This window comes from Pomacea canaliculata, linkage group LG1 (genome assembly GCF_003073045.1).
Source record: "Pomacea canaliculata isolate SZHN2017 linkage group LG1, ASM307304v1, whole genome shotgun sequence".
Lineage (NCBI taxonomy): Eukaryota > Metazoa > Mollusca > Gastropoda > Architaenioglossa > Ampullariidae > Pomacea > Pomacea canaliculata.
In genome coordinates, this window is record NC_037590.1 from 31,740,585 (window position 1) to 31,760,730 (window position 20,146).

Here is a 20,146-nt window from a genome sequence, read left to right on the forward strand (position 1 = left end):
ACTCTTTTGAGTTGAAAGATTTTACATGAAAATAAATGTACAGTATATCAAGAGAGATTTGGGACACATTTTAAGATTTAAGAAAATCGAAATATTTTTGTTGCTGGACAGTCAAAACTTATGTGAGAAGCATATCATCTCTCAGCCTGCACCGCAAGCTCCATGTGCTCAGGGACCGGAACATAACTTACGACGCGCATGCGCTGAATTAAGCTAGGTATTCGTCTTTTCGGGCTTTTACACAGTGCGTTCTAGATTTACAGTTCTTGTTATTTATTTATATATTTTTGCTTTGCCAGGAGGTAAAAACCTAGCTGTTCTGCGGCACAGTCAAAATTATTCCTGTGTGAATCAGGGTAGGTTTGAGATGAATTCCATTATTTTAGTGCATTAATTTCCAGTCATAAACTTCATTAGAAATACTTTGTGTATAAACTAATCTGTACGACACCGAAGGCATATCAAAAAGACTGCAAATAAACATACAACAACTTAATTCGTCTTAGTGTGTTTCTCATCAACAAATCACCCTCCCGTGGCTCTTCATAAAGCTTCCTTGAAAAACTTACGAAAGCAGAAACGTAGAATAACATCAGAGAAGGTAGATTTAACCCTCTCTGATAACATCACTCCCTCTACTTTCTCCCCCCACGAACGGAAAATAGGTATGGGTTTGTTCAGCAGCAGAGTGAGTCACCGGCTGCAAGGGATTTGGCTGATGAAGATTTCCAGCTTGTGGTCCAACTCTTGGAACATTTCCAGGTTTCGCAACAACAACCACAGGAAATAATATTATAGCCTCGATATCCGTGGCGACGTCTTGCTCTGTTTCAATAACTTCCTGGAGATGTAGCTATGGACTAGATGTACAGCTAACTAAATGATAGCCATTTTAAAAAAAAATTCAACAAGAACACTACATCGGAAACAGCAAAAACAAAAAAACCAAAAAAAAAAAACCAAAACCAAAACAAAACAAAACAAAAAAAAAACAAAAACAAAACAAAAGCAAAACAACAAAACTTCATTCTTCAACTTTTCATTGTCTTCTCTTTACTTCCCGTTATTCCCCTCCCCCTCCAACCAGCAGAAAAGACATCGCACATGGATTTGTTCACTCGCTGAGGGCCCTCTTAACCGGACAAGTAAGGTCGTAAAGATGTTGACAATTTGTTATGCCGTAGTGTAAACATTCGCCAAGTACAGTGAGAAATTCGACAAAGTGTATTCGGTTACGAAGTTGTATAGGAAGATGATTCACAAGGATGCTCTTGACCTGTCCTGATTTCAGTGCTGCATGGACTGGCGTAAAGGTCAGTGGCTTACAAGAAGCAATAAAACAGTCTACTTAACTGCCACATCTACCTGTCGTTCATTCATTATATTTATAGCAGCACTTTACTCAGGACCCAAGAAATGAGAGCAGCAGTCCTGAGCAAATTTCGTTTATAAAGGTAACCGTCAACTGGAGCCTGGAAACTGTTTTTATTATAACGTGTAATTGTTATGATATAATTAAAGATAATAATAAAACAAATAATAATATTAATAGTATCAATGCAAGCAAAGAAACAATAGAACATGGTAAGTTAATAATGGCTGTGGGATCAGTTGTATGAAAACTAAAACAAATTGTTGACCCTGAGTTGTTCAACCGGGGCCAAACGCTGGACACGAAGATGCGGCGCAGAAGGCAAAGGACAAAGATTTGCCAATGCTGGGATTCACAAGAAAACATGCGAAGGACAGACTTCTATGGTCGTTTGAAGAGGACCAAAAGAGAATCAATGTGTTCTGGGCGACGGTCGTGGGTTTCCAACAAATTAGAAAGACAGGTAGGGGTGTCTCTCAAGGTGGCCGCTAACAACCTAGTAGAGTCACGAGCATTTAAACGAACATTTAGTTTCAAATCTTTCATTTCGAAAGGTGTATGATTCAATAGTGTGACTACTACATGACTCGGAGTACAGGTGGCTAGCGATGTCTGCATGCTGAAGATGAATATAACGGGTTTACAATCGTAAAACCCAAACGTGATTAAAACAAAATAACGAGTTTGACCTTCGGATATTTCTTGCATTTCCGTTTCATCTTCTAAGACTCCAGGCAGCGGAGATACCAGTGCCAGTAACATTGCCCAGCAGAGAGGATGAATTAGGTTTAACATCGTTTGTAAAGCAGCCCCAGCAACTATTCCCCGGATGTGTCTCCTTTAACCAAATCGTGCGGGCAAAAAAAAAAAAGAACCCATCATGTATCCCAGCATACCTCTGGAGCAGCACGCTATTGCTACACTTACAAGAGTGGTTAACAAACGTTTATTTGCGTCTGTAAAACTTAGCTGGAGGAATATCAGGACAAATGAAGTCGTGAAAGGTAGAATCAACCGACAAAATGTGGGTGTCAACGTTTCACCCGAAATGATTTACCACAACATTTCACGTATACCTCTTGTAGGGACGTTTACCTACTGTTCGCCGAGTTGGTCAAGAATTTTGAAACTTGTCCTCCAAGTAAAACGAAGAAAAATTGACAAGAAGAGGGAGTGGGGCTGCGATAAGGGCTGGAGAGAGGACAGTGATACAACAGGGATGTCGCGAGTGTAAATTTATGTTTCATTTAAGTCTGAAGGATGGCACTAAGAGGCCTCTTACTGCAACCAGTGAACTGCACTCCCCCAGATTCAGTGCTGTAAACGGTTGTTTTTTTTTTTTCGGCTTAGGATGTCTCTTTTCCTCTCTGACATTCACAACAGTTTTCGCGGCGCCATAACTTGTCGACGGATTATGCAATAAAACTATTAGAGCTTTGAAAGTTTATTTCTTGTATCTTGATTACCACATTCCTATTTTTGTGAACGCTTCTATAGTAATTTCGCCCATGGTCGACCTCTTTGGTTCTCTCTTTGGTGTTTAGTCTCCCTTTTGTTTAGCTCTTGTTTTTATCGTTGAACCACACATCAGAAGTTGTACGACAGGACTGCTCACACTGTTGCTGACTTTGAGAACTACATGACGAGGTAGGCTGTTTAAACTCACATGGTTTAATATTTTCTATATAGGATTCGAGATCACAAAATCATTTGGCGAGGCAACAGGTTACACCACTCTACTATTTCAAGTCCACGATTCTTTCATATAATAATAATAATAATAATAATAATAATAATAATAATAATAATAATAATAATAATAATAATAATAATAACGCTCAATGACTTTTGATATAAGTAATGGGTTAGCAATATCCATGCAGACTAGCAGACTCGACAGGACAACCTCACTGTAGGAAAGCTCAACATGACGTACCGAGAGTGAAACAGCGGAGTTATGCAGAACAACATGTCATGTCTGCCACAGTCAAGGGGAGGTGAAGAAATTTGTCTGAATACTTCATTTCAAGTTTGAGGGCAACACAGTTGAGTATCCAGTCACTCAAGCAGCGAACACAACACACATGGCGCCGGACGACATAAAACCACGAGTCGGTGATGTAACACTCATCATCGACGACATCGACGAGGGCAAGAGGTCCACGATCTTTTCCACTAAACTTGCAAATAAGCACAGGCCCCAGATCAGAAAATGAAAAACAAATTGGGCCACAATGCTGGTCCACAATGCTGAAAAAGTAAAAGTTTCACGCAGTTCCGCAAAGTCAACAAACTTCAAGCAAGATGGCAAAGTGAAGACGATGTGGAGACCGTCAGTGGTTCACAAGTAGCTGTTAACTATATGTTACTCCAAGCTATGTATTTGCTCGAATAAGTTCAGCCACAATCTTACTAAACCAAAATGGCCGCTTGACAATACTCTTCAGGAAACAACTCTCACAATGGCGCACAAACGCGATTTTCTGTCTAATCTATTAAAAAAGCCATCTTCAGTTAATGTTTGTATTAAATGTACATGAAGACACTCGGATGACATCAAACAATTGTGGATCAGGTATTCGTTTAGCCTGGGCCATGGTCGTTCCGACTTTCGGTATTGGGACGACGTGGTCTTCGTTTAGGTTAGTCATTACAGTCACAAATTAAAACGAAAAATTTTATATCAATATTTTAAAACGACTAATAACTTAAAAATAAAATAAGGAAATAACATTTTTAAAACACACTTTTGTTTGAAATATACTAATAATGGTAAACTAGTTTTTTTCTTACCTCTCGAGATTTTCTTAAACTCATATAACTTTAAATATAAAAGTGTGAGGGGCACTTTTGGAACATGGAAAACTTTGGTAGCTCAAATAGTTTCCAACTTATCAATAATTAACTTTTTAATTTTCAAGTTAAGCAAAATAAATAAAATGTTTATTTTTGAAAGGTTAACACACTAACAATGAAGTACAAATTCATCCCTTGGCAACACTATTTAACACCACAAACTGATTAAAGTTTTTCAGGACAGCCAGCTACTCACTTGACTTTAATACATTTTTTAATGGATCCAGGTCGCCTTAAGCTGAATGTCATTGTTGACGTGTTTTCGATCACTGATTGTTTATTGTGAATCACCGTGGACGCAGCGAGTATCTTGTTTGACACGAAGACTTTTAACCCCAACTCGCGTTTGTCACACCAACTTCACTGGTGACACCTGTTTGCTTCTGGGATTGACTCACCTGTGAAGTGTGAAGCTGACCAAAACTTCTGGAAAATTCTTGGCTTGTGGTAGTTGCCATGCCTGTGTGATCAAGAACCGCAAAGTCGATTTAACTTGTCAACTTAGTGATGGCACTATCCTGCTTCATCGACTGAGCAAAGCAACGTCCTGCTCGCCATCTTCCGTCTTTGTCAATTATTTACTTCTTTGTTGTTGTTTTTTTCTGAAGTACTTTCTTTCAAGCATAGTCATGCTACGACCGCGTGAAAGTCAGAGGGGCGACGGAAGCTATGACAATGAAATAGAGCCGATGATGACTGTGATGTTGAATTATGTGAAGAGCAATACAGTAGTTTGATGACCTGATGTCATCGCGTGTCTGATTTACCGTCAAGTCATCTAGGGCCAGCGCCAAGAGTTCTCCACCCCCCATACTTCACCCCATGACAAATAAGACTTGTATATAATATTGCAGTTACCTTTGTTCGTTTTATTTTATATTATCTGTCTATTATATTATTTTTATTCTATACTTATTATATATTAACTTAAAAGTGAAGAATGGAGGGAGAGAAGAAAGATTGTTAGATTTTGAGCGTGAAGGAGAACAAGAGAAGAGATGGATGTTCAAAACAAGATGACAGACAGTTTATATGTTCTTTTTTTTCTTCTTTATTGTTCTCGCTTCATTAAAAAAAAGTCCCCCCTCCACCCCCATTATCGTCCCAATATGTGCGCGGGAAACACATACACACACATACACACGTCTGGGGTAGTAGGCGTGGCCAGGTGCGCAATGACGTCAGATGACCTCACTGCAGTGTGGTGGGTCACGTGGCTGCTCACTGGCTTTAAAACGTTTGAACAAACATTCTCATCAGCGCACTAAGTTCAACAGACAGAGCAGGCGTGAGGTCTTTGCGTTTTGCTGGTCTGATATTATTTGAACTGAAACTGTGCAGGTGAGGAAATATTTTACTTGTATGAGAATAAACTATTCTTATTTTACACACTTATATAGTCAGATTATACAATTGAGATTAACATTTAAAAAATAGAAAAAGTGTTCTTACTGTCATAATTTTAAATAATTCTTTTAAAAATAACTTCTCCATTAAATGTTTAAATGTGATTTATACATGTATATATAAATATAAATAACGACATCATTAGACTGTCTTTACAAATCTACCTAAAACAGTAAATTGTTATTAAAAAGACAAAAAAGCAAAAACAAAAGCAAAAAAAACCAACAACAACAGCAAAACAAACAAACAACACACACCAAAAAACCTAAATCGGTATAAAATAAAGAAGTTAATCATCAATAAGAAAGTCGACATATTGCTCTCTTTGTGTCTTTTCTTTCTTTCTTTCTTTTCTTTTGGCGGTACAACAGAATAATTAGCAGCAGACAAGTTATTTTTTTCTGCGGGAACAGTAAGTTTCAACTGGTCGGATGACACAGTTCGTGCACAAACATGCTCGACCATGCTTTTTGGTCTTTTCTTTCCACAGGGAATGGCTCCCTTTGACCCACACAAAAATTGCTATATGTATGGTTTTATAGCACCTATTATATTATCTCCATCCACCAGGTGTCAGCTTAGTGTTTACTGCGAGTTTGTGGAATGTGTGTATGTGTGTGAATGTGCCAAAGATTTCAAGATGTAAAGTGTACAACATCTTTATAAGGTCATCGGCCAATAGAGTTGCATGCTGAAGATACTGAAGATTTTGAAAAAAAGTCCCATGAATGTGCAGGGATAGTGCTAACCCTTCCGGGAATGAGGCCATCTTGAAGGAAGTCTTGTTAGTGTAACAGAGGGAGAAAGAGAGAGTTTCAAAGGCAAGTAGATTTTGCCACAAAGGAGAACAGTCCTTGCATGGCGTATATTAGTACTATCTATCTTATGACAGATTTCTGCAAAGTGCGGACAGTGGAATGCCTAATGTCAATGTTCACAAAGAACCAAACCTCTATCACATCCCAGAAATTCTCACTAAGACAGAGAGAGAGAGGCACCCGTATCACTTGCTTTGAAATATCAAAGATATAAGGAAAACAATAATCTCACAAACAACTGATGATTTTTTTTAATTTATTTTATTTTGTATTTTTTTTTATTGAATACTGAAAACTTATTATTATTTATTTTTGAACATGCCATATTTTTTATGAACTTGCAGTGAAACGGCTGTGAAGTAGCAAGCATGATGTGGTTCTAATTTTGTTCGAGAGGTGCTCTGTAAATTAATTACAATTGTTTTCATCACAAAAAGTGCGTTACAATAAATAAAATATGTAACCTTTAACATTTTAAATTTAAGCTTTCCCAAATATCCACAAGGTAAAATATTTTTAATGTATATTCTAATTTTTAAGGAGAAGATTATGTTTTCTTTTTAACTCTCCAAGTAAAAAATTTTCACCCGTTCCATTTAAACCAATGAACCGTTAGTATCCCAATCCTCACTGGCTTTTGCCGTGTAGGACATGACTGTCCTTTACCAACAGAAGCAGCGGTCGTTCGATCTCTGCAGGTTTGTTCCTTTTTCTGCAAAGACCTTTCTGTCTGGTGATGAATGCAGCCATCTTCTCTAGAGCCCTAGGGTTGCCATACAGTTTGGTTGTGAGGGAAGAGGGGAGGATAGGGTCAGTGGTTGTCTATATCTTCTGTAGAGCGCATCAACCATAGAACATTTACAACTAATAACAGCAAAATGCATATGTGTGTGTGTGTGTGCGTGCGCGCATGCTACTTTCCACAGAGATGGCGGATGAAAAGAGTGCACGACCGGAAGCTGAAGGTCCAAGCACTTCCCAGGACAAGAACGCCACCAGCCCTGCACCAGACAAGAAGTGTGCGGTCAAGCCCAAGGCAGACAACGTGGAACATGGTTCAAACTCCACTCCAGTCAACAACCCCAAGCGTGTCTGCGCTGTACTGTCTGCATCCTTTCTCCTAGTCTTCACGGCCAATGTTTCTCTGCAGAACCTCCAGAGCAGTCTCAATAAGAAGGGAGGACTGGGACTGGTTTCCCTTGCGGTGCTGTATGGAGCCATGCTGGGTAAGTGTCAAGGTGTAAAATATTCTTTAGACCCATGATGGTCAACTCTTGGGTGACACACTGTTCTGGGTAAATTTCGCGATGTAATGTAGAACTCTCGGGACTCTGTGATACAATGTGGAGAAGTCCAGAACTGTAGAGTAGGTAGAAAAGCTGTTAGTGCAGATATTAGTTTTCTAATTAATATACTGAAAACTCAATAAAATAATCTTTTAACCTTAAATCAACGTAAATATATATGTGTGTGTATGACCACCGCCATCTTTTTGCACGACTGACTCTCTCCACACTTCTGGTCTCTGACATTTGTTGCAGTTTGTGCCCCGCTGTCACCGCTCATCATCCGAGGGCTGAACGCCAAGCGGACCCTCATGATGGCCTGGATAACCCACGTCCTTTACACCCTCAGTAATTTTTACCCGACTTTCGCCACCCTTTTGCCAGCCTCCTTCCTGCTGGGGGCGGCCTCCGGACCCATGTGGACGGCCCAGGGCCTGTATATCTCGGCCAGCAGCATGGACTTTGTCGCAACCAGCAAGGTCAGGTTGTCACCTGGTTTGCTATCCTTCTGAAGTCTTATGGTTTTAAACTAGTCACACACCAACGCATCATTACATTCACATTTAATGAAGATACTATTTATACTTTTTCTTCATTCGTAACCACAATCATCGTTCACGTGACCTAATACGTCACACGCTGCCTGCTAGAGTTTATCGCCTGTCGACAACATCAGGGACATTAATCAGCATGTAAATCAGAGCGAGGTGTTTTGAAAGGAAACAGTAGATGAGTGGCGACGAGATCTGTTTATAATCCGGTACATCCAGAACTGTACAGACAGGCTTCAAAATTGTTATATTCAGAACTGTTCCTATGGGGTTTCCGTTTGGTGTATTTTGCCACAAACGTGCTTCCGCCCAGTGGCAATTCTGCACTGTGGGAAGAAGGTGTGAAAAATGAGACGTCTGTGACCTGTGCTGACTCAACACCTATCGTTTCAGATGGGCATGCACGAGGCGCTGAGCAAGTTCAACGGCTTCTTCTTCGCCTGCTACGAGTCCACCCAGATCGTGGGCAACGTCCTTGCGAGCCTCGTTCTCATGCAGGGAACCTACAACACTTCTGACCATGGCGTCCCGTCATGCGGGGCTGGTAAGTCCATATACATCAGTCTAGACTCTAGAGGCCGTAGTCGTGAAGGAGAGATAAGGCTACCTCAGAATTAGCTATTGACCGCAAGGTTCGCCGGGTCCTGTAAACGGAAATAGCGCGGACCTAAGGAATGCTCTAAGTTCCGGTGTATTAGAAACTGAAGACAGTGGATGTCTGGATTTTTTCTGCATACTTTCCTGTCTAGGCTTTAAATGATAACGGTTACATTCATTTGTATTCATTCATCTACATACATTAATGCATTAGTTAATTTTGAAGTCTTTTTTCCCCCTCGAAGACTACTGCCTAGAATCCGAAGGAAACTACACGAGCCATTTCGAACAGCCAGAACAGAAGATTTTGTTCATCCTGATGGGAATGTTCCTGGCCTGCGTTATCGTGGGTCTTATTTTAACAATCATCTGGTTGCCTGTCCCAAACTCAAGGGCGGTAGGTGAAACATTTCTTTAAATCTTTTCTTTAAATGTAAAAAAAAAGTCAAATATCTTTCTTTTCAAAATTAGGTTAATAATAATAATAACAATAACAATAACAACAATAATAATACATTGTGGAGGCAGCAATCGCAGATATAAACCTGATGCACAGGATTGACCAGCCTTGACCTGCTTGTTGCAGGTCGCGAGTGAGATCGACATCAGCATCAAGGAAAGCACCACGAGTTGTCTCAGCATGCTGATGGTGCCACGGATGTTGCTTCTCCTTCCCTTCTTCATGGCGCAGTCTATGAACAACGGTATTCTCCTGTCAGGATACACAGAGGTCATTACATTTCCCACTTCATCGTTGTCGTCGACCCCAGTCCTCACGAAACAACCATTCTCTGATATTGCCATTTACTGACAGTGTCTTCTACACACCATTTACTGACGATGACACTGACAATACAGTCTAATGACATTGCTTAGTGTTGCCCACCTGTGCCATTCCCAACCTCACATGATGAAGTTGCTCCTGTGTAAGTTACTGATCGGCAGCTAAAATGTCTCTGAGAAATATATTTTGAAAAACCAACGTTTTATCGATGGCCCTTGCCCAAATGGCCGTCTCCCTCCTTATTGTTACTACGGACAGATGCCTTGCTCATTCATTTTTTTTTATTGTTCTTCTTGTTATTGCAGTCATTCGTGTCGTGCGCACACGGTGTGCAGTGGGTGGGCTACGTCATGACGGCCTACGGCGTGCTGACCGTGGCCCAGGCGTTGGGCATGAACACGTTGTTTGCGCGCTACCTGGGCCGCTACGTCATGCTGGCCATCGCGGGGGTGGCCGACACCAGCACCGCCATCACCATGCTGCTCTGGAACCCCGTTGGCTCCTCAGTCGCTCTTTTCTTCATCCTCCCTTGTGTGTCGGGCATCGCGGAGGGTGTTATGCAAGCTCAGCTGTCCTGTGAGTTGTGCTGATTTTCTGCAACCAGTCCACAGACACCATTCAGTTAATTGCAAACATCAACTTCAAACCGGTCTTACCGTTCGACACCACCACCACCACCACCACCACCACCACCACCACCACCACCACCACCACCACCACCACAACAACAACAACAACAACAACAACACACACACACACCAGGAGTATGTGGCCACAAAGTGTCAACACCAATGATTTGTAAAAGCCGAGGTCGTCACCACATCGACTGATTGTCGGTTTGTTGTTGTTTTCAGCTTTGATTGCCATGGTGTTCCCGAACAATATAACCGGAGCGTTTCTCCGCCTTCCACACAGCCAAAGCCACTGGCTTCACTCTCACTTTCCTCCTCGCTCGCTTCTTTTGCCTGCGAGAACGCATCTACGTGTTGATGTGTTTGTCCGCTGTCGGCTACCTGGGCTACACCATCGTGGAGTTCACGGTGGCCATCCAGAACAGGAAGAAACACGGCATCAGCGTAGACAACGACCTTGCCAAGGGTCTCGACATGGAGGTCAAAGTAGAGAAAATTGTCGTCGATCGAAGTCGACCCAAAGAAATAGAATTTACTAAAATGTGAAAGAAAGCGAAGTATGGTTAGTATTCTTGCTATAATTATTACTTGACCCACTGTGGACTAAGTTAACAAGGCGGTTTACCTCAGTCACCAATAGATTCCAAGAATCACCAAAGAATACCATGACAGTACTCTCTCTCTCTTACACACACAACGATGATATATTATTTCACGGGTACTGTTTACCTGTATTTTTTTTCCTGGCTAAATTAATTGCTTATTACCGCAATTAAACATTTCTTAACTTTTACTCAAGTATATAATCTACCAGAATGGGTTCGGCCTTTTGTGTAAAACATAAAATATAAATAACATAAGTGATTAACCTGCTCATTGCTGGAGGCCATACCATGGCTTTCTGAGTTGTATGTAAGCTCTGTATAAAAAATACGGATTGCTCCAATAATTTATTGTGACAATGTGGATAATTTAAAATATATCTCACCATGTGCCAGCAAATTAGCAAACTGCCTTGTAAACTTGCTTTTTGTGACAGTTTAGTTTTAACTGTGTATGAACGGGTGGAAGGTGCGATCCACGAAGGGGTTGAGCCAACACTGACATAACTAGCATATGTCATGTGATTGATGCAAATGGCGATTTTCCCAACTGCTGACGATCCACCTCGTGGCAGTGGGTATCTAAGCTGTCTTCTTGTCGTAATTCGTACAGAGTTGTTGAGTGACTAACTAGAGTTACACACAGACCGTAAACAGCGTGCAAGAAATTATTTTGACAATTTGTATAAACTTTGAACTATTTTAATGAATTCCTGTTGTTTATTTGCTGTAGAGTTCTTATGATATTTTTGCTCACGTAGCAATATCAGGTGTATATGACCTTCTACAAATTGAAATCCAGACATCTGAGGTAGGTAACATTCCAATCGATGATGATGATTTTCAACTCCTTAGATGCCAGGTAGACTATTCACAATAAAACGCTTTTATCGTTTAAAACTTACAAATGTGTAACATTTAAACGTTATTTGCTACAGAGATGTACACGAATGGTCGATTGTGATAAAATAAAGGTGCAAACATTTTTTTATTTCTCTTCTGTGCTTGTGCGTGTGCGGGTAGGTATTTGTACGTGTTGCCTGTGTGAGAGCGTTTGTGCACGCGCGTGAAAATGTGTGTAAATGCGTGCGTTTTTGTGTTTGCATGTGTGTGTGTGATTCATGTTCGTACGGGACCTCGAGGACACTACTTAATGTTTTCTTACCCCAGAACACTTGTTGCTGCTTTATAAGCACCGCTTCAGGTGTAAAACAACAGTCTCAGGATCTGGACTACGCTTTAAAACTTCAGAAACAAGACAATCTTTCTAGTTTCTTTATGCTGCCCCAAGGCAACGACTTGCTCGAGATCGCGCTTCATGACTACGGCCCCAGAAGGTATCCCAGCCTGCATGGGCTTTGGGTGTTTGAACGGCCCCGATAGGGAAGTGAGACTTTGGGATTGGAAGCGTGTAATTCGATCCTAAATTGACGCGTCCATCGCGCTTTTTTTCTTCAGCCGCTCTCGATTTGGTAGCCACGTGATCGTGTCGCATCCTTCCACCCGCTCTTTCCCTCCCCCCTCTTTTCCCCCACGTGTACCTGCGGGTTAATCAGAGGTCACATCGGCCGGTTCAGCTTTGACCGGCACGCAGACATTTTGAACTGTACGTCCATCTTCAAGTGAAACACCGCCGATTTTGAAGTAGTCTTAACTAAAGTTAAGTGAAAGATGCCATTAAAACAACTGTACTTTTATAACAGTGGATAGTCATTAATAATTTATGATCATATATAATATTGTAGTGCTTTTGTGAAATGTTTCACGTGTTGTACCCGGCAGGTATCATACATCCACTAGCAACTCGCTTTTACATGACGCTGTCTTCTATATGTGCTGTAAATAATTTAAATGTTTAACCATATATCCTTCTTGTTGTAAATAATCAAATTGCTTAATCGTATCTTCTTGCCTACTAATTGCACGTATTTACTAATACAGAAACGAAATGTTGAGACGCGAATACGATTGGCAGAAGCAAGAGGACAGTGCATGATGGGTTCAAATCAACTAGTCAAGAGGTAAAGTACACACACACACACAATCTCTCGTATCATTGATGATTAACTTCGAAGTTGAAATCTATGACATGAACTCATTGAGTCATGCTTGAAATTCGTCTGCTTTCTCAATAACAGTGGTGCGGCATTACCAAACGTTTGTGTCCGTCTTGGTGCATTCTAGGGGAAAGCAACGAGACAATCACATTGCTTTTCTGAACAACTAAAATTTTGGAAAATTAATGCAAAGCAAAAGAAAGAATTTTATTTTTGTACTTAAACACTTTGAAATTAAAACAAAATGTATGAAATCCAAAGCTATGCAATGAACTTTGTCAAAGTCTGTCATTTCTACAATCACTTATCTGATCACATATTTTCTTTGTCTTTAAAATGCTGCATGCCATTTTTTCAGTTTATTTTTACATGATTTACAAAAGAACTAATTATAACAATCTTAATTGCAGATCACACTGACTAGGTCTGGCTCAGTGAATTTTACCAGTAAGTTTATTTTGTCTCCCTCTATGATTTCATCAGGATCACTATACAAGCACAGGTTTTGTGTTTTTAGTGGTCTACATGCACATCCTTATTATATCCATTCTAAACATTTTCTGTTAATTAAAAAAATTGTCAATAGACTTACATCCATAGTTTTGTTTTGTCATTACTTTAAAGACTAAAAGTACATTTTGATTTCAAATACATTTTTGAACAGAGTTCTCAGCAAAGTTGATGAGCAGAGCAAACCACTACAGAATGTAGTTCACAAACTGAATCAGGTACCCTGCTTCTTCAAAATATGGGGAAAGAGGAGCTGATGAAGAAATGAATTAGAACAAAGTGGTATGTCATTTAAGTATAATGTGTTAGTACTAGAACCTTTTTTAAATGTTAGCTTTAGCTAATATATCAGTTAATATGTATGTTATGCTTTACAGTCTTGATAAACCATTTAACAAACAGCAGCATAGCATCGGCTTACAAGTTAACTCTCCTGACAAGAATGTGTGTGGTAGTGTATATTTGCATTAAAAATAATACACATTTTATGAAGTACAAAATAATGTAGTATTTTTATATGCATAGATTTTATTTATAAAATAATTCTGTCACTTGCTTTCATGGTGTCAAAATGAGCAGTCTGTGTGTCTATTAACTATGACCACTAAAATTGTTCTACTTTCATAAAGAACAGCTTTGATTAAACTCTTAATTAACTTGGTGATTTGATCACTTAATGCCATTATTTCTCTGAAGTCCCACTAGGGTTTATTAAGAGACTGGGTCTGGTTTGTAGCTTATATTCATCATGCAACCATTGATCCCTCATCAGTGGAGTAGGTTCAGCATTATATCTTAAACTTATCCAATCCAGTGAATTAATTTATTTCGCATTGTATTGTAGTATTTTACATGGTGGAAACAACTAAAGATTTTTTTAACAGGTTCAGCACCTCTCGTGCACAGAGAATTTTAAAACGGCTGCTATCTTCAGAGTTGGCTCAGTGGAACCAAAGGGAAAAAGTTTCCAGTCACTTCAGCTGAGAAGTATATTAATTGGTGTGTAGTTTTTGTTTGGTTTGATTTGTTTGAGGTGTACGTCAATGTGAACTTAAAAGGACAAGTTTCCGAACAATTTAAAAAAATAGTGAATCTAAGTATTATTTTCTCTACATTTACAAATTTATTATTGTGTTACAATAGCATTTAAGTCTACCTTACAATTTCTATTTGTGCACAGCTGCAGTCCAAGAGACATGGATTGAGGAATGATTCGAAGGTGATGCCATCTAATGTGGTGAATTACAAAATGAGTTTGTCAAGTTAAAATATTAATTGAGCATTGTTTTATTCTTCGTGATTTATTCAGTAGGCCTATTTACTTTACTTTTTGTACTAAAGATTAATTGGTTACTTTCAGATATTATCCAAAACTTCTTATACACACAAATGGCCATCAAGACATTACCGTTTAAAAATCTTTTTATTCACTCTGTTCAAGTCTTGTAATCTCTCTAGTAATGAGTAGATTTATGAAAGCTTTAACTCTTCTTTTTACACAAGGCTAAAGGCGGTTCAAACCCCCCTGTACGCATGAATTTACCCTTTTTCAAAAAATTATTAAAAAATAACTAAACAAGATAGAACAGCATATTAAATTGATTATGACAGATCAAAATGTGTAGAAGTGGAACAATTTTACCGTAATCTTGCTCGTGAACTCACTTTTATGATAATCCAACCAAAATTAGTATATTATGTGAAGTTTGGAAATTTTTTTTTTTTTTTTTACACATTTCAAACAAAAATTCGGAGCAGATGAAAACCATTTTACACCATTCGTGGTCAAATTCTCCTTCATCTGAAGCAGGAATATCCTCTGGGATGTTCTTTCTTTGTTATTCGACGTTTCAGATGCATGATGTTCGCAATGTGTACCAGAAAAGGACAGGTAGTAGAATATCGCGAGACTTTCGTTCAAACGTACGCCTTCGTCATGTAAGGGAGATAATTGTGTTCATAAAGGCCTAAACTATCTTATTTATTAATTTTTTTCTTTTAAACCACGAGCTGTAAAGGCCTAAAAAAATTACAACAATGCATAAGCCAATGTAATACTGCGTAACAAGTGAGCAGGGCAAATCGGCCACCCGTGTTGAGTGCATAAAGAAGAGTTAAGCTTTCATCTATGTGAGAGGTTAGTTCTACTTTCACAGCAAAATTAAAATATGTAAATGCATTGTAAACTTTTTTCTTCTTCTACAGGATTCCACCACTCATGGATCGATTTTTGGGTGTCATATTTTTCTATCTTTTATGTAAAATTGTTTGACTTTATGTTATAAATATTTATTTCAAAAATAACTTCATGGGGTAAAAATTATTGACTGCAATTTTTATGTAAATAATTGGATGAATGCTTATGTTCAAAAACAATTTTAATGCTTTAAATAATGTAAACTGTTAAAATAGTTTTTTGGTGTAATAATAAAATTGTTTAATGATATCTCTTGCCTACTATTTATGCGTTTGAGGAACGAGACTTTGAAAAGCTTGAATGTTTTCTTCATGGTGTGCAAGCCTGTGTACCAGTGTAAGTAAAAGTGAGAAAGTGTGAGGAATGCAGCAAGAGGGAGTTGGGAGTTTGATGGTAAAACACGACTTCTCATGGCGATCGGTGGGTATGCAATGGTTTTTTGGTGGAAGGTGGGTGGGTCTTTCGTGGGAAAAACATGCAACCCGTGGGAATTCCCTACGAGGTCCCCTTAGGGTCCCGGCTCCAAAACCCGAGAGGGACCCAACTTTCTTCCCGAAGAGGTCCCATGAGGGACCCATGCAAGAGTTCTTGCAGGCTGGGAAACCTCGGTTTTAGACAGTTTTCGTTGGTTGACTCGGATTTTGTCGGTATGACCTCGCTGCTAATTTTGCGAAAACAAAGGGTGACCCACGTGTTATCCTTCTCAGTGTGGCGTTGTTTCTCGTGTGATCATCACAGTAACGTACAGTAAGTGATTACTGCTTATACAGTATTCGCTGTAATGTGTTTTGCGTTTTTCAGTTTCAAAATGATCCGACGCACGTAAAATAAAATCACATATACTAAAGATATCTCACTGTTTTCCTTGATAATAAGTTAACACTTTCCTTTAAGCTCCATCATGGCTCCATAACGGGACCGAAGAAAGTTTTCAGAGCCATCAGCTCTTTACATTAGTCTTTTATATTCATTTTAAATTCGATTTCTTATTGTTTTTAGCATTAAACACTATATTTATTCTCTATGAATATGTGTGAAATAATTATATATGACCGAGGGAAACCGTCAGTCAGGGTACATATGTATTGATAGGCATTTTGGAGTGTCTAGAACGAATTAATTTGATTTACATTGATTCATATGAAAATCTCACTTTTCCAAAGGGGAGTAATCAATAATAATGTGAACTTGACCCAACAGAGTTATTGTACTTTAGTGTACAATGGAGACAGGGAAAGAACTAAGTGAATATTTTTGGCCGCTGCATTACCTAAAATGAAAAAGAAAAATCTTATATGTTATATAAGAAAACCTGTAATTATTCAAAATTATCTGCTTAATATTCTTGCTCAAGCAGCACCTTAGCTGGATTGGCTGTTTCGTATTTGTGTGGTTGCTAAGCTCGCTCCCCAGGAGCGGAGTCAAAATGCCGGACCTTCCGTCGCCGCTACCTGTCACAATAGCCAGGAGTTGTGTCAACAGTTAGATGAGATAGCGTACTCGTGGCATGTCAGCTCAGGCCGCGTTTTGTCGGCTCAGCTATTTTGCTAAAAAAAAAAAAATGCTGGATGCTACAGCGCACGTGTTAATTCTGTTATCATTGTCCGCGATGGCAGTGTCAATGGACCGGTATCAATAAATTTATGTTAGCCTCATACATAGCTGCGGCGAACTGTCATTGTGTGCACGATGCATCCGAATCGACTCGAGGCAGTAAAGATTAGACAGACGTCACAAAGTAAGAAAGCAGAAATCAAATACCATGTCTTGGACATCGAGATTGATGACCATGGAGAAGCAGCGTGCAGTACCGGCATATGTGAACAGTACCCTGAGGAAATTAAGCTTTTTCGATATAGTGAGATTCCAGACTTTCTGAAAGGCAACCCATGGGTAATTGATGGCTACCGGTTTTTCTGCCTTTTGGTCTCTGCGTGAAAAGGTTTGTTAAGTCTTTACTATGCTTACGACAGTACTTTGCATCACTTTGCAATCCATCCCACATATGATCTCTAAACTGAGGTGATGTCTGTGGCTATGTGCATTAGACATTTTAATAACATTTCAAAATAATGTAAATGTCTACAATACATCACTGATTGCATCTCTTCATCTCCACACAAATCCAGTTTATATTTTGATGCACGTTCATAAATCTTTCTCACAATTTAAAGCTGTACACTGTTTGGAAAATTATTTAACATAATTTTAATTGATCACACTTAGCAGCAAAAGAGCATTTATTGTATTTACTTTTTTCTGTTTACAGTTTGTTTGTTTGGAATAATGAAACACTAACATCTGGTCACATCTGATTGGGTTTCTCGTTTTTCTTGTCCTGACACTATATGACAATCTTATTGCATTCCACACTCAGAGGGGAGACAATTGATCACTTTATGTGACAATTGCTCTTCTTTGCTTCCAGGTAACTATACTTGCTCTGATCAGATTCCTAATTACATTTTCTTGTACTTTTACAATTTAAAATTATGAAAACATAACTTGTGTAAAATAACTTGATATTGTACCAGAGATATTGCTGGAATATTTTACAATAGGCAGTAAAATGAGAAGTAATTCTTAATTTTTATTTGCATCTTTTCCATATTCTGCATCATAGAACTTTGTAATTCAGTTTTTTTTAGTTTGTGTGAGTTTTGGTGAAACATGCAGTGCTGTGTTTTCTTGCAGTTCTGCATGCTGTGTTCCACGGGCTTCCATATTTTCTGCTGTCATTCAGAACGCGCAAGCAGACGCTGGCTGCAGGGTGGATATGACTGGGGTTTCAATAGCATCATAGGTTATATGCCTGCAGTTCACTATGCATTTATTGTATATCTGTAAGTATTTATATAAGCATTTTTCTTGTCCTCTGTAAAAAGTGTGCTTCTATGCATTGCTATTAGTGTATGAACATAAATAGTGTACGAACATAAAACGGACATAAATCTGCCAGATACATATCAACATAATTATAAACAATTGCTATACATGTATATACCATTCTGTACGCTGGATTTCAAGATGATGTTAGGTCTTATTTGCTTACTCCCATACTAAAGTCAATATTTTTACTATATCTTCTTTACTTAATGGCTATAGGACAGTGTTAACTTTTAATTTCTATAGAAATGAATTCCTGGACAAAGCAGACAGCTTTGCGATGAGACACATGTTACTTTCTGCTAGAAAGTTGTTGGTGTTTTAGGGAAAAAAATGTATAGGGGAATTGCACATGGAGGCTGGCTGTTGTGTTTTATATTTGAGTATTTGAGTGACCTTCCTCCTCCCCCACCTCTCTCTCACCTCTCTCTCACACATACATATCTTCTGCACCAAACTGAAAAAAGTAGCAACAGAACACAATTCTTTTTCAGTTTTGTTATCTTTCAGTACCAATAAGAGGGTTGATTTATATTTGCTGTCTTTTCAGATATGGCGTGATATCTACATTCTTGCCATCACAGTCCTAACAGTTTCAACACTTTGGTTTCAACTTCACCATATTTCTTCACAGCACGTTGGTATTACTTGCGCATGCAGTTTATGTTGGCCTGGCAGTTACGTATTGTTCCCACAATCCATTGGGTCTACCTTAGTGGTGGATTTTCCAGCAAGATTGTGCAGTGCAGTAACTTTTTTTCTCAGATTTTCCAAAGAGTATGTGATTACATCTGAATCAATAATATGCTTTACAAAAGACAGCCTAGTAGTTACAGCATGGTATCAAAATCTGAAGGTGTGAAAACTGGCTAATTTTACATACACCTATATGTAAATATACACAGCATATTTTCCCCGGTTAATCAGCTGTAGAATGAGTACTTGACAGGTGTTGGGAGGCACTGTAGCACTCCAGCTGGCTGCAAGATAATTGAGGCTATAAACACTCCACATAATTGTAAGAGACTGCCTTTATTTCTTTGTTTTTTTCATTTGCTTCATTCTTTTTATATCATTTTCAGAAAGAGACAATTGATATAAATTTTCTGATTATATTTTATCAGAAATCAGTTTTGCATTGCCTTGACAGTTTACCTTTAAAATTAGCATTACAAATTGTGATTAGTTTACAACATTCCAACTTACAGCTAAAATAGGCTGTTTTTTTTCATAGCTTTTCTTTCCCCAAGTCACAACAATGTATCTACTGGGATCACTGCACTAGCATTCTACATATCAAAATTTCCAGAGAGGCTGTTTCCAGGTAATTTTTCCATGATTATTAAAGTGCTAAAGATAAAAAGATGTCTTGATAATGTGTGTATTTGCAGGTACTATATATAAAATGTGTATCATTAAAAATGGAGTTTAGTTCATTGGTCAAGTTGTGCCTAATAGTAATTTATTTATAGCCAAAATATAGTTTGTTAAGACTATGCATAGTCTTTGCTCTATAGTGACCATTTACAAAAGTGTATTTGGGTTGACAATTTTGCAGGCTGTTTGACTACATTGGTTCCATCATCAATGG

General features: G+C 38.7%; 2 protein-coding genes across 3 annotated transcripts; both read left to right on the forward strand.

Annotated features, from left to right (window-relative positions):
* The first annotated feature begins 5,496 nt into the window (after positions 1 to 5,496).
* LOC112567908 (protein unc-93 homolog A-like) lies at positions 5,497 to 12,187 on the forward strand. Of its 2 annotated transcripts, XM_025244801.1 has the most exons (8): positions 5,497 to 5,569; positions 7,380 to 7,679; positions 7,995 to 8,218; positions 8,684 to 8,834; positions 9,133 to 9,284; positions 9,474 to 9,617; positions 9,977 to 10,247; positions 10,526 to 12,187. In XM_025244801.1, exons 2-8 carry the CDS (start codon positions 7,382 to 7,384, stop codon positions 10,840 to 10,842), a joined length of 1,557 nt encoding a protein of 518 aa, XP_025100586.1. In that variant the 5' UTR covers positions 5,497 to 5,569; positions 7,380 to 7,381; the 3' UTR covers positions 10,843 to 12,187. The 2 variants fall into 2 exon arrangements, with proteins under 2 accessions (XP_025100586.1, XP_025100578.1); XM_025244793.1 differs by lacking the exon at positions 5,497 to 5,569 and having other exon boundaries at positions 7,290 to 7,679.
* A 4,708-nt stretch (positions 12,188 to 16,895) lies between these two features.
* LOC112561044 (progestin and adipoQ receptor family member 3-like) lies at positions 16,896 to 19,651 on the forward strand. The gene is given in 7 exon segments (XM_025233198.1): positions 16,896 to 17,578; positions 17,581 to 17,611; positions 17,939 to 17,961; positions 17,964 to 18,031; positions 18,364 to 18,512; positions 19,140 to 19,303; positions 19,638 to 19,651. Coding segments are annotated over 7 exon segments (669 nt in total). The 5' UTR covers positions 16,896 to 17,358.
* The last annotated feature ends 495 nt before the right edge of the window (positions 19,652 to 20,146 follow it).